At 37.6% G+C, this 13,645-nt stretch overlaps 1 protein-coding gene across 1 annotated transcript; it reads left to right on the top strand.

Moving 5' to 3' along the window:
- Nucleotides 1–2,814: 2,814 nt before the first annotated feature.
- Nucleotides 2,815–12,991, top strand: RS1 (retinoschisin 1). The gene is given in 7 exon segments (XM_072427986.1): nt 2,815–2,951; nt 8,110–8,154; nt 8,921–8,937; nt 9,562–9,649; nt 10,604–10,745; nt 11,354–11,549; nt 12,758–12,991. Coding segments are annotated over 7 exon segments (693 nt in total). The 5' UTR covers nt 2,815–2,899; the 3' UTR covers nt 12,911–12,991.
- The last annotated feature ends 654 nt before the right edge of the window (nt 12,992–13,645 follow it).

Raw genomic sequence — 13,645 nt, forward strand, 5'->3', positions numbered from 1 at the left:
CAGGCCTCTTTAGCTCCCCCATCTGGCCAAGAAGCTCATTGTCATTCAGCCTGGTACTTCAGCACCCCCTTCAGGTCAAAAGGAAAACTGTCCGATTACACAGAAAAATACTCTGCTTATAACCTGTATCTTGGGCAAATGTACCTGTCATCCTGGATGAAACCCTGGATCTTCATTGGCCAGCTGTTTCCCCCCCCCCCCCCTTCTTGTTTCAACCTTAGGGTTGGGACACAGGCTGCCAGGTAGGTATGGACCAGGGATAAAGCATTGTCATTCCCCATCTGTACACCAGGACGATGCTTGACAGTAAAGCTAAATTCCTGAAAGACTAAGAACTATCTATTAACCCTCCTGTTAGCCTCCTTTTTTGGGCCATCCACTTTAATGGGGCATGACCGGTTAATAGCAGAAACTGTCTGCCCAGCATATAGTACCTCAAGGAATCAAAAGCATAATTTAACTCAGGGGCCTTTAATTTCCGACTGAGGTAAACAATTGGGTGTTCTTCCCCATTTTGAACCTGGAATAGCACTTCTCCTAGTCCAACATTGGACGCATCAGTCTGCACCACAAACCCCTTAGAGAAGTCAGCAGAGTATAGCACTGGCTCGATACACAAAGCCTTCTTTAATGCCTCAAAGGCAGCTTCTGCTTCTGGGGACAATTTAACCAGGGAAACCCTGATGATGCTTGAGCTGTCATCAGGGTTTCCTATTTCTCAGCCAATCACAGAGCAGTAGAGGTATGAATGGTGAGAGTATCTCCATTCATCCTCAGTATCTCCATTTTTTTTTTTTTTTTTTTTTTACCTTCCGAATTTTTGCTGTCGAATCCCGTGTTTTTTGGGTCGGGTCTACCCGAATTCGAACAGCCATATTCGGGTCGAATATAGGGACAACCCGAATTCGAACATCAACACTACTCAGTATATATTGTAAACTTCTAATGCATATCCATGTTTCACAAAAAATTCCTTCAGGGTCAATCATAAAAGGTAAATAAGAGTTCCTTGTAACTGCAAAAATGATGGAGCTGAAGTGGGGGATGTAGAATACATAAAAGGATATAGTAAAACACCTCTATAATAATAACTGTAAAAAAAAAACTGTATCTGTAAAAATAAGCTGCATGAAAAGAATATTTCCCAGATTAAACAAAAGGCGAGCACATCAACAATGTACCGTGTAGTACTATTTGCTTTGTACTACTCCCTAAAACAAAAGGCTCTTTCAAAAGCATATAACATATGAATAACATATCTCAAATTATTTCCAGGCGTTTGTCAATGCAGAGAAATAGTGAAATGTGTAGTAATTAGGAAATAAACTGTGTAGGTGGTGTTTATTTCCAAAGCGAGATCTTACAAATTGATCAGTATACTATTTTTACAAAGCATCACAGCATGTGTGGAATCAAAGCTTTACAAAGCTCAAAATAATTCAAGGCAATAACTGCAGCTTAAATAGTTGTTGCCATTATTTTGGAATCATTTTGTATCAGCAAATATATGTAGTTATAGTGGGAAAGCCAATACCACGCAGAACTACACCTGAACAAAGCAGATTTTTGGAAATAAAAGTTGCACAAATATTAATGATTTTAGGGGGATCCAAATCTGATATGAGCACAAAATCCAGAGATTGCTTATGGCAGGTATATAACAAAAAAATCTATACCATGTTTATATTGTAGGCTTCAACTACTGACTGGGAATTTTGTTTTCGATACTGTCTTGGACACCGATCCAAGACAACCATTCAGCAAGTGATGAGGTCAGAATATCTGATATCTGCGTATTTCAGATCAGTGATTCAGAAAGTACTGAAGTTAGTATTAACATTAAGGAGGAAGTGAACAATTGCAGTTCTGGCATTTTTCTGGTACAGATTTCTTTTTGATCTTTTCACAAAGGACAGGTCTATTATAATGAATGTATAGAATGTATATGATGAGAGCAAGACACCAGCAGTCTCGCCCTCATCTGCTATCACATGTTCTGTAAATTACTCATGATTAGTGCAGGCAACTGGTGACTTCATTTATAATTTGGGTAACTAAAACTATTCAGTTTTCCCTTTTGATGTTTATGCAAAAGTATTTTTTAAACACAGTACATATGGACAATATTGAGATGATATATATATAGTACAGTTACATTGTTAATTTGTCAGTATACTTGTTACATACCTTTAGCTGCTATTTATGTATTTCAATACTCCCGAGGAAGCAGAGAGGGATTCTTTGAAACGTTTTGAGGAAATTAAGCTTCATCTATGTTGAAAGAATAAGTTGTCAAGTGCATGTCATTTTATTCATAATCTATGTTTTTATCTTTTGTAAACTGTGGTTAAAGTGTGGTATTGTGAATGCCTTAAAACTCCTACTGAATCATTAGAATCATTTTGGGGTATCACTCTGCAAAAGATAACTCACTCAATTCAATGAATGTGTTTAAATTTTGCAAACAATACCCAATCATGTGCAAGGAAATGTAAAATAAATAAAGAAATACAAATTTATATTGCTAGTACATGATTGGATGGCTGCAGTCAGCTGAGATTCATTTTACAAAGGATCCCCTGGCAGAGTGAGAATTCACTTAGCTAAGTGAACAGTCTAAATTCATTTAATAAACTAATTTACTGTAATGTCATCATGACCTATACTAAATGTTTACAGTACTGCTAAACCTCAGTTGAGATTGATCTCTTAGAGACAGGTAATTAAAGTTTCCTCTAGTTCAGCCTTCATATGACAGTAATGAGTCTAATGGTTTTGTGACCCTTCACAGCTTGCTAAGAAAGTAGGCATAAGATGCTTAATGAGGAATGGATTAAGTTAATCTTTTTTCTGTGCTGGGTTGCTCTATGGATCACAGACCTTCCTGAGGCTGAGAACCATGTACCTCCACAAAAGAACTGCACTTCTCGTTCTACTATTTTGGCTGGAAGGTAAGGCAAATTTGCTGCAATTGCAACTATAGATCCAGAACTGTAATGTAATCCACATACTGTAACTTGGATGGAAAATCCCCAGTGTCCTGCATTTGGTGCTATAGACTCAGCAATTGCAAAAAGTCAGAAATGTCATTTGACAAATGTCTATATTTACTGCAATAATTAATAAGAACAGCTTAGCTCTATACATTTAAATGCAAATGATTTTTTAAGGAAAAGGTGACATTCAGAATTGAATTGTGGCTCATAACTGTGTAAATACTATTTTTACTTCTAACTCTCATCCCTGTAAGTAGTGCATATATAAGCTTAGCAAATTCCAGGAACTCAGAAATGTTTCCTTGGTTAGGAATACTCATTAATAGTTGAAGAAAATTTTGGGAACTGTCATTTCAGTCAAGAAACTAATACTAAAAATATTCTGCGGTGTTTTACTGGAAAGAAACTGAATGAATAGATAATATGTCATCCATGCAATATAGTGAGCTATCACTTGTCCTTAAATGGCCCAAAAATAAAGCAGAGACAAGACTTTTTACTCAAGAAATAATTTTTAGGTCTCAGGGAACCCCTGCTAAAACAATGTCCTCTAGGGTTATTGGAAAATGCTCAGTGTGAAGAATGTCCATCTTACCATGGTAGTCCAAATGCCAACCTTAAAGACAGCTAAAAGTTTATTAGTGGCAGGCTTGTGCCATCAGGCTCAAGAAACCCCTGGTAAACCTAGAAGAGACCCCGGTAGGTAATGGCTGCTCCAAATGCTTTAAATTTAAAGAACATTTACATGTATAACTACATTAACATTATATAACACATTGCACAGCAATAACAGCAGAACTGAAATGCAAAAAAGTTACAAAATACATTTTTACTTCAAAGTGTTTTCTTATTTTTGCTAATAAAACACATTGCTTGTGAAAAGCTTTTAAATGGCATTCAGTTGGGGTTAAGGGCTATACTAAACAAACATGTTTGCCTTTGAAAGTGATCATCAAAAGGTTTTTTAAATGTGCATTATCATAAAGACTTAAGAAGATGGTGATTGCTATGTTCAGGCTTTCTTCTTTTATTTTTTTCTGATGACAATATTTTGTGAAATGATTATTATCCTTTACCTTTGTAGCAGTGGACAATTTTTTAATGGGAAACACATAGAAAAATCTATTTAAGTTATTAATGAAAGGTAGGAAAGGTTAGGGAAAGGAGGTTTGTGGCTCACGGAGATGCTTAATGAACTTGTTTGTATATTTGTAGCTTTACTTATCCATACACAATACAAGTACAAATTCAACCTTTTTGCTAAAACACCTGGTACAATACTCACAGGGTTTAGGTGTTCATTAAATATATATACGTTAACCAAATAGACAAATTGAGGGTAACCGCGTTTTGCTGTACGAGATCCGACGCGTTTTGCCAAAAAGGGCTTCCTCAGGGATAGATTATTGTATCTCGTTCGGCAAAAGGCGGTTACCCTCATTTAGTCTTTTATGACTATTTGGTTAACGTATGTAGATTTATTGAACACCTAAACCCTGTGTGTATTGTAACAGGTGTTTTAGCAAAAAGGTTGAATTTGTACTTGTATTGTGAATGAATAAGTAAAGCTACAAATATACAAACAAGTTCATTAACCATCTCGGTGAGCTGCAAACCTCTTTTCTCTAACCTTTCCTTCCTTTTCATTTATACCATACTAGAGGTGGCTCCAACTATATTATATGAATTAAATAATAGGAGAGAATATACAACAACCTCCCCTTCTCTACTTTATTTATGGTATTAGTAATGTAATAATAATTTGGTGTTCATTTTTTTTAAGAGAAAACTCATGTGGTATAAAATTGTAAAATGCTGAGATATTTGTGATCATTTTCTAAAGACAAACCTAAATATTGGTGATATATTAGTAGGGTAAAACACATGCTGACAGGGAAGGAGTTAGAATGTACAATCTACTTATATTGTAAGCCACTGGCATGGCCTTTAGAACCCTGAACCTAAATGACCCTGAAAGCTTCTCTGTAACCTGGCTTTCCAAAGAAGGAAGAAGGCAAAAAGCATGTTGGGGGAAGGGGTCCTTGTCTCCCCAATGTTATAGGGACTGCAGCTAAGGAACCTATTGGAATTTGGAACCCCTGTTTAATAAGGAGGGCCCCCCATATATCCACCCCCTCACCCTGGGGAATAAATACAGGGGTACATGGTGCTCCTCACCCATTCTGAGAAATGGATAAATCAGCTTTAAAATAATGACACAACAGAAGAGAAAATTGTTTATTATTCTTTTACTAAAATTCTATAACTTAGATTTACATTCGTGGGGTCCAGTGGTGTCCAAATGTGATATCCTGCAACAGTCTGTTTACTACCGACTGTTCTGGATGCACAATGATAACAGCTCAGCCCAGCTGGGGTGGGATCCTACATTCTTCATGTGTCCAGCCAGTGCCCACCAATTTCTAGGGTTGGTTTAATCCTCTCTGGTTAGGGCATTATGTACCCATTTACTAATTTCCCAGCGTTGGGGGAAAATTCTGAATGCCACCTATAAAGGAGGACCTCCAAATTTCAATAGTCTCTCTGCCTGTAGTCTCTTCCAATAGTGGGGTCACATATTGGTGAGGAGGTCCTCTCCCCCAAGTGATGCCCCTTGTCTCTGTTGGTGATAGGTCTGGGTTTACCAAAAGGAAGAGGTTACAGATTTTTTTCACCCTTATTTCTTTGACAAGCCTGATTCCTGAGGACATATTGTGAAGTTTTGAAGTAGCTGTTGACACAGTTCATTCACAGTTCACATCATAGTCAAGATTTGTACTCTAGAGATCATGGCCTGCCCAACCAACAGTTATTCTATTTGACATCCTTTAGGCTGAAAAGGGAGTTTGTATTTTAAGCACGATTATGCTTTACCCATGCAGGGTTTTGGTAATTCTTTGCATCCACAGTAGCACATACTTGCTTTTTTTGCTCCTCCCCCATTATGATCAGCCACTGGGTACAAAGAAAACACCATGGAATTCAGGTTAGCAAGGCGCATGTAAGTGTGGGTGCTTGTTGATTGGGGTAATTCTGTATCTTGGAAGCAGGGAAAGTTCTAAGTTGTGTGTTAACTACAATTGTGTCAACCTGGAACTTACACAGGGCTGCCTTCACTCCCAAAAGCTAAACAAAGAAGCCTAAGTGCATTGACAAACTATTTATATCTTCATAAACTGCAGAAGAACTTTAAAACATGTTTTTGTTGACCTCTCTAGCTGCTTGTGATGTGAAATTATTCTTTCTTAAAGATTCTGAAAGATCACAAAAAACACTCTAGCTGGATTTTACTTAAGCTGGGTTTTAGTGAGTTTCTAACAACTTAGAACCACCAACTTTTTGTTTACATTCAATGGGTGGCTGAGATCTGCTGTCATAGAAAAACACACAATTAAAAACTTTGAAACTTAAATTCTTTACAAAGCTTACAGATATAGGAATAAATGGAGGCTTGTTTTAAATTGCTTTACCTGTTTGCTTAGAATATTTAAATACTTTAGCATGCTTGATTTTGATACACCACTTTAAAGTGATTTTCTAGTAGGATAGATCTTGCCACATATAAATTTAAAGTATACTGAACATTGTAAGTATATTTGCTGGGAAGATACTGGGACTGTAAATGGTGGAAAATTCAACATTTATCATTGTCTCCAGATCAGGAGCTGAAAGGAAAGCCACCAGTGAGAACACCTGTTAGATGGGCATACAGTGACATTGAGAAAGGGTATTTCCCTGACATTAATATGATTGATCTCTTCAGGATGAGAAAATAGAAGTCTTCCCAACTAAACACTTACAGCAAAAAAAAAAATTACTGCCCTGGTTTAGCCATCGTGCTCACCAGGTGCCATTCTTCGAATCTAACTCTTCAATTATAGCAAGGCCCCCTGCTGAGCCTTGGGAGGCTACGTGCCCCCGGGACCTTTGTGCGAAAACGATGGTGTCTGGGTAAATACGGACTGTGGACCCTGAGTCCACAAGAGTAGGAGAAGGGACACGATGGAAAGTTAGACAGTCTAGGGTCAGTAAGAAGTGTCCACGGATAATGCAGTACTGGAGTGTCCAGCAGGAGCAAGTCCAGAAAACAGAGCCAGGGGTTCTACACAGATAGTCTGCTTAACAATTTATCCAAGAGTGAAGACAAAGCAGATTTGGGTCACAGACAAAGACCAGGCGGCAAACAATCACATCAACAGTAGTCAGCAACAGTAAATTCAACAGATAGTCACACCCCTAGCAGGTCATCCAGGCCTAGAAGCTAAGAAGCAATAAAGGACCAGTAGCCAATAATAGGCTAAGATCGTAGCCAGGAACTAATCTGCGCATTGGCTGCAGCACATAATTTAAAATCTACATTATCTCCTTTTTAATGTACAGCGCTGCGTAAAATGTTGGTGCTATATAAATTGTATTTATTATTATTATTATTATTATTATTATTAATAATAATAATAATAATAATAAAATAATAATGTCTACAATCTCAGTGTATTTGCTGGGGATGCTAATAACGTGTATATAGCCTTTATCAAGGCATGGCAGGAGATTCACAGGAGGAGTACTATCATCTGTAGAAGTTTTACCTAAGGTAATGGTCATGTTGGCTTACATGTTTCCTCACAACAAATATTCCATTGACAGAGCAGAAATATGCAGATTTATTTCCATAAAAATACCCTGAAGCTGGGGGAATCATTAGCAGAAACTACAGACTTACCCATAAAAGTGTCTTCATTACCACATATAAAAAAATAGACTTCATTATGTAGCTGCTGGTGAAGGCATTACATTAAATGAAATGGGAAAATGCAATAGTGTGTCATAGTTTCCATATAAGAAATATGTTCTGCTGTGTTCTATGAGGCTGAAGTCTAATCAGTGAGTCTACGGCTCCATACCCTAGTGAGTAATATCAACCATTACATACATTTCCTATGCACCTTAATGGTGGGGACTGAAATACAAAAAAAGGGACATTTAGAAGAGCTAGTTTAATTATGTGCAGTGCACAGAAACCCTGTAGTGTATGTTCTTTATGAAATATACTGATATCCCCTGCTAATGCTTCAACCTAATGGTCTTTTATGTGATGCTTTCTTTTTTATTACAGCTGTTGAAAGTGGCAAATCTGGAGATGAGACTTCATCAGCTGATGGTGAGAATGACACATCAACAAAAGGTCTGATGTCATCATGAATGGTTTTTGTGGGCAGTAAATGTATGAACCTCATTTAGGAGCCACTAAAACAAAAATATACTTTTCTATAAAGAATCCTAATTGAAACTGCAAATTGATGAGAACCACTACGTAAAGAAATACAAAGGCTTACATTGCTTTGTTTTTAAATAAAAAAGCCAGTAACCTGGCTGTTTTTGGCTTTTCTCATCTGAACATGAAGTCTGAACATCCAAACCACATTTTGATCCAGGGTAAAATTTTCCAAAAGACGTCAGCAGTGGTCGTCTATATATTTCTACAAGAACCTGTTTGCTTTAAAACCATACCTTGATTTTTTTTTATGATAAAAGGTCACTGCAGAGACTGCTGCTTTAAAAAGAGCATCTCATGTGAAGGTGGTAGATGTGAGACAAAGCATTTAGTGCTTGCCTGTCCTTCTTATGGCTCAGATTGTGACTATGAAAGCCCCAGAAAAAACAAGTGATAGCAGACTAATATAATACATTTTACATATCCTTGGTATTTCTAAACCAAGCGTCTCCTTAGTTCTTGTGGACAAATATGTAAATTAGGAGTTTTACATAAGCTGTATGATTGCTTCTGGGCAATGATTAAAAGCCTTGAAGCCAGGCAACTAGCATTTTCAGAAAAGAGTCAGGAATAGCAAGCCTATACATTTCCCCATGCACTTTAATGTCTGTATTTAATTTAATATTTTGTTTTTCATGCACCACATACCTAGTGTTAACCACCAGCGAGGTAAGTCTGCATATTTATTATTCTTTGTACTTTATTTTATCATTTTACCGGATGCTTATTAGAACATTGTTTTCCAGACTTTGTCCTACTTCACCCCCATTACAACATCAGCAATTGGCTGGCAAATAATATTTCCACATGTTGCACCTATGCGCAGAACCACCATACAGTTAATTTATTGTCTTCCCCAAATTAGAACACATAGGCCCATACAAAGTATGTGACCACAGACCAGTAGTAACTGACTCATCTCCCACAAGGCCATGCCATATAAACTTTGCAGTGTCCACCTAAAGGCTTGATGAGGACCTCCAGTGGTATATATCCCATATAATCACTGAGTTTGGCCGGGGTAAATTATTAGATATATGCTGTTGAAGAATATTGTCTGCAGCCTACACAAAGCGTGTTTGTAGATATACAATGACTTTTTCAGTTTCCTGTAGTAGTTACTCCTTAACCCTTCATAAACATTTTGTCTTTGCAAAGCTCACAAAAGTTACCCTATGTCAGTTTGTACCTGCACATATTGAAGAAAACCATTTTTTAAATTCATTTTATAGTTTCTACAGGGTATGACAATATACCTATTCTTCAGATGTATTTTGTGTTTGGTTTTCACAGTGGCTTAATAAGGCCTGCAAGTGTGACTGCCATGGGGGAAGTGGATCAGTGCCATCTTCTAAAATTACTGGACTGGACTGCATGCCAGGTAAGTGTATTATCACAACAGCAGGGTTATGTTAATGTTCAGATGTTTTATTGGTTTGGTTTACAGGAATGACTATATAGAAATATTATTTCATTATTTGATAAAGTCATCAAAAAAAATAAAACCTCTTTCAAGTTATTATTGATGACAACAGGGTCAGATTTACTAAAACATACACTGGGCATTTGTGAAGGGGTCACCTATTCTACACACGTCTTCTACCCATGTTCAGGAAAAATTCTTTTCTCCTACACTACCCTAACACCCCTCTGAGATGAGACACAAATTAGGTATACAACTATTATCTGGTGCTATTCCGTGTGCGTTTGCTTCATCCATGACTATAATGTTCTGGCTACATGATTACTAAAACTTGCATGTTCAGCCACTTACAATAACTGCTCTGGTTGCCCATCTGCAGTTTAAACTGCTCCTCATCACTGACACAGAGATGTCATACATACTTGGTAAGGCTGGTCCATTGAGCCATGAGCTCTATAATTATTGCTTGAGGCAAATGCAGTGGCTGAATAAGGGACAGAAGGTATAAGTGTAGATCTAAAATTTGCAATAATCACCAGGACCTAAGTGAGTATTTGTGACGATTCTCTAGCTGAGATAGCTATAGAACAACCTGGGGTCAGAAGAAATGGATTGAGTGATTCTGGCCCTAAGAATAAAGATATCCTTTTGCAGTATCTCCAGTTTGTATTAACATCCATTTTTATCTTATAATTGTCTGCTTTAACTGTGTTTTTACTCTATATTTGCAGGGAAATGCATTTTTAGCTATGTCATTTTTTGCTTAATCTACATCCTTTTATTTTTTTACAGTAGGAACATTTTCTTAATCAACTCACAGTTTTGAATGGATGCCATTAAATTTGAAAAAGTTCCATCTTACAAATACAGAGTACAAATATCATACAGTTTTATTTATGACCTGTTTTCCAGAATGTCCATACCATAAGCCTCTGGGGTTTGAATCAGGTGCAGTTACTTTAGACCAGATAAGTTGCTCCAATCAAGAGCAGTATACAGGCTGGTATACTTCCTGGACCCCAAACAAAGCCCGACTCAATGGCCAAGGATTTGGGTGAGTCCAACATTCACAAGCATATCATGCATTTAATAAAATCTACACCTAAAACAAGACTGTACAACCCCAGTCTCCAAGGGGTGACAGGGTTACCTCTAATAGTGCTGAAAAAACTGTAAACTTTTTAAGCTACAATGGGGAAAAAAAAAGTATTGGTGAGATTTTACTTGGTTAACAGTCACAATATGGTTTCAAAACATTTTTATTAAAGTGAGTGTTTCCAGCCCATGGGCAATTTTTAACCTATCCAGGGGACCAAAGATGCTGGAATCTAGCCATGGAGTCTGTGAGTATGGCTTGCACTTTCTTATTTGAAAGGATCCACGCAATTGTTTGCATGACGTGGGCTACAGTGGGGGTAAATAGCCACTAAGCTTTCTCTAACACCATTTTGGCAGATTTGAACAGGTAAGTCAGCAATTGAAACTGAATGTTGGTACAGCCAGTTGGCTTTAGATTAAGGAGGGTTTCTGCTGGACCTTTGGGAAAAGAGCGTCCCACCATGGTGTATGCCATTTGATAAATATGTGTCCAGTATCTTCAGATGTGGTTCAATTCTGCTTTACCTATTTTATAATTGTCGTTGATAACTGTTTACTTTTCAGGTGCGCATGGCTGTCCAAATTCCAGGACAATGGTCAGTGGATACAAATTGATCTGAGGGAAATAAAAATTATCTCTGGGATTTTGACTCAGGGAAGATGAGACACAGATGAATGGATGACTAAGTACAGTGTGCAGTACAAAGTGGATGATTCACTGAACTGGGTTTACTACAAAGACCAAACTGGAAACAATCGGGTCAGTTTGTAGTACTAAGGCAATGGAATCATATTATATGTAAATATTTATTGAGAATGTGTATTAATGAATTGAGTACAAAAACAAGAGCACAATGATTCCCTCTACAAAGATCTACACCCAGGAGGTAATTTATTTACAAATGGGGGTACATGGTCCCCCACCTATTCTTCATATAGAGGAAAAATTGAAATGTTTTATCTGCAAATATACAAGATGCTTTTGCTGATCTCTGCTTGTGAAAAAGCTTAGTTTCCTGACTGTTATGTTGATCATGTGGCTTAAAACTAATAATAATCTTTGAAGCACACACCTGTGTGCAGATTAGAAGTTCTGATTTAAAATAAATGAAGCAAGAAAAACCTGGGTAACTTGTGTTTTCCACAAATTTATCTGAGGTTTCATACAGAACAGCAGATCACTGCTATGAGGACACAAAAGTCAAACTTGTCCATGCTGCTTGTTAAAACTGCACACTTTTTATTTGGAGGTGTTCAAGGTTTTTTTTAACCAACAAAAGGAGATCATAAGACGTGAGACAATGGTCTGGCTGGAGGTGTGACACACTGATTTTTCTAGAGAAGTGCACAGCCTCCCTGAATGAGTGTTTTCTAGGAGCAAAACATTTTGGAATATTGGATAACTTTGCCCAATCAATACTCATTTTCAGGCATGAAACTAATTCCACTGAGGTCCCCTTTCATCTCCCACTGAACCATACAGTTAAAAGTGACTTGAGACATCCTTGGACAGTCAACACAAGCATACTTCCCCATTTTTTTGTCTTTTTAAATATTGCTAGCAGTCTAAACCTGTTGACCCTGCCAGAAACCAAGGAAGCTAATAATTTCCTATAGATCATGGTCCCTAAACTTTTGAGGCTCGCGGACCACTAAATGCACAGACTCTGACCTGCACATGCAAGGGGAGCCATGTGTCCCTCAAAGGGGAAGAAACTTTCCCCCAGAGTGACGTCATGATAGCCTTTTCCTGACCCTGCTGGTGGGTGCAGCAGCCAGAGCCGCTGCCCACATGTCAGACGGCCTACTAGGGGGCCTCAGATTGGGGGTTGGGGACCCCTGCTATAGATGACAAATCTGCCTATGATGCAGTGAAAACCTCAGCTCAGTCTGTTCTTAATATGGCCCTTGTATATTTTTATCGATTATGTCTGCTGTTATGTAATCTTTTCATTGCATTTTCACCAGGTGTTTTATGGGAACTCAGATCGCTCATCTACTGTGCAGAATTTTCTTCGACCTCCAATCATTGCACGCTACATCAGGATTATTCCACTAGGGTGGCATGTTCGCATCGCTATAAGGATGGAGTTATTGGAATGTATGAGCAAATGTGCTTGAATTCAAAGATAATACGGCTGAAGATGAAGAAATTTTAATATATAACATGAGAATAAAACCAATGGCATTGCCTTTATGTTTCATTGTGTAAATACATTCAATTTTTCCAATAATGTGTCCCCCAAACTTCATGTGATATCCTAGCTCATAGCATTATGTGGATCATCACCTTTGGTAAAACTATCATTAAAGATTAGGCTGAGAAATGTAGATGTTTCTCAAAAGTAGAAATAAACAAAGATTTAAACATGATAACCACATTTTAGTTGGTGTCAGGGTGTCCTGTTGAGACCTCAACCTTTTTTATCCCTGAGGAAACCCTTTAAATTATTTTTTGGTTTTCTGCAATCCTCTGCTAAAACCAAACTATTGAGAGTCAATAGTAAGCCTCTTACATTGGTGGCTAATGGAAAAAAATGATCCCAAAAACCACTTTATTATGATCAGTAAAGTCATGTAGCCGACCCTCCCGCATGGTTTTAGCCCTAGAATTACTCAGGCATTATCAAATTTGAAGTCAATTAGCCACAGCCCCAACAATCTCTGGAATAACCCTGGGGTTCCAAAGAACCCTGGATGAGAATAGCAGTGTTAGAAAACAAATTTAGTAATTTTTTCCAGTTAGCCTTCAAAATATACATGTTTATTAACTGTTTTTTAGGTATAAAAACAACTTATTGCACAAGTGTTGAATATAGAGTGCACTCAGGACACACATACAAAGCATGGTGGCTT

The sequence above is a fragment of the Pyxicephalus adspersus genome, chromosome 1, assembly GCF_032062135.1.
Source record: "Pyxicephalus adspersus chromosome 1, UCB_Pads_2.0, whole genome shotgun sequence".
NCBI lineage: Eukaryota > Metazoa > Chordata > Amphibia > Anura > Pyxicephalidae > Pyxicephalus > Pyxicephalus adspersus.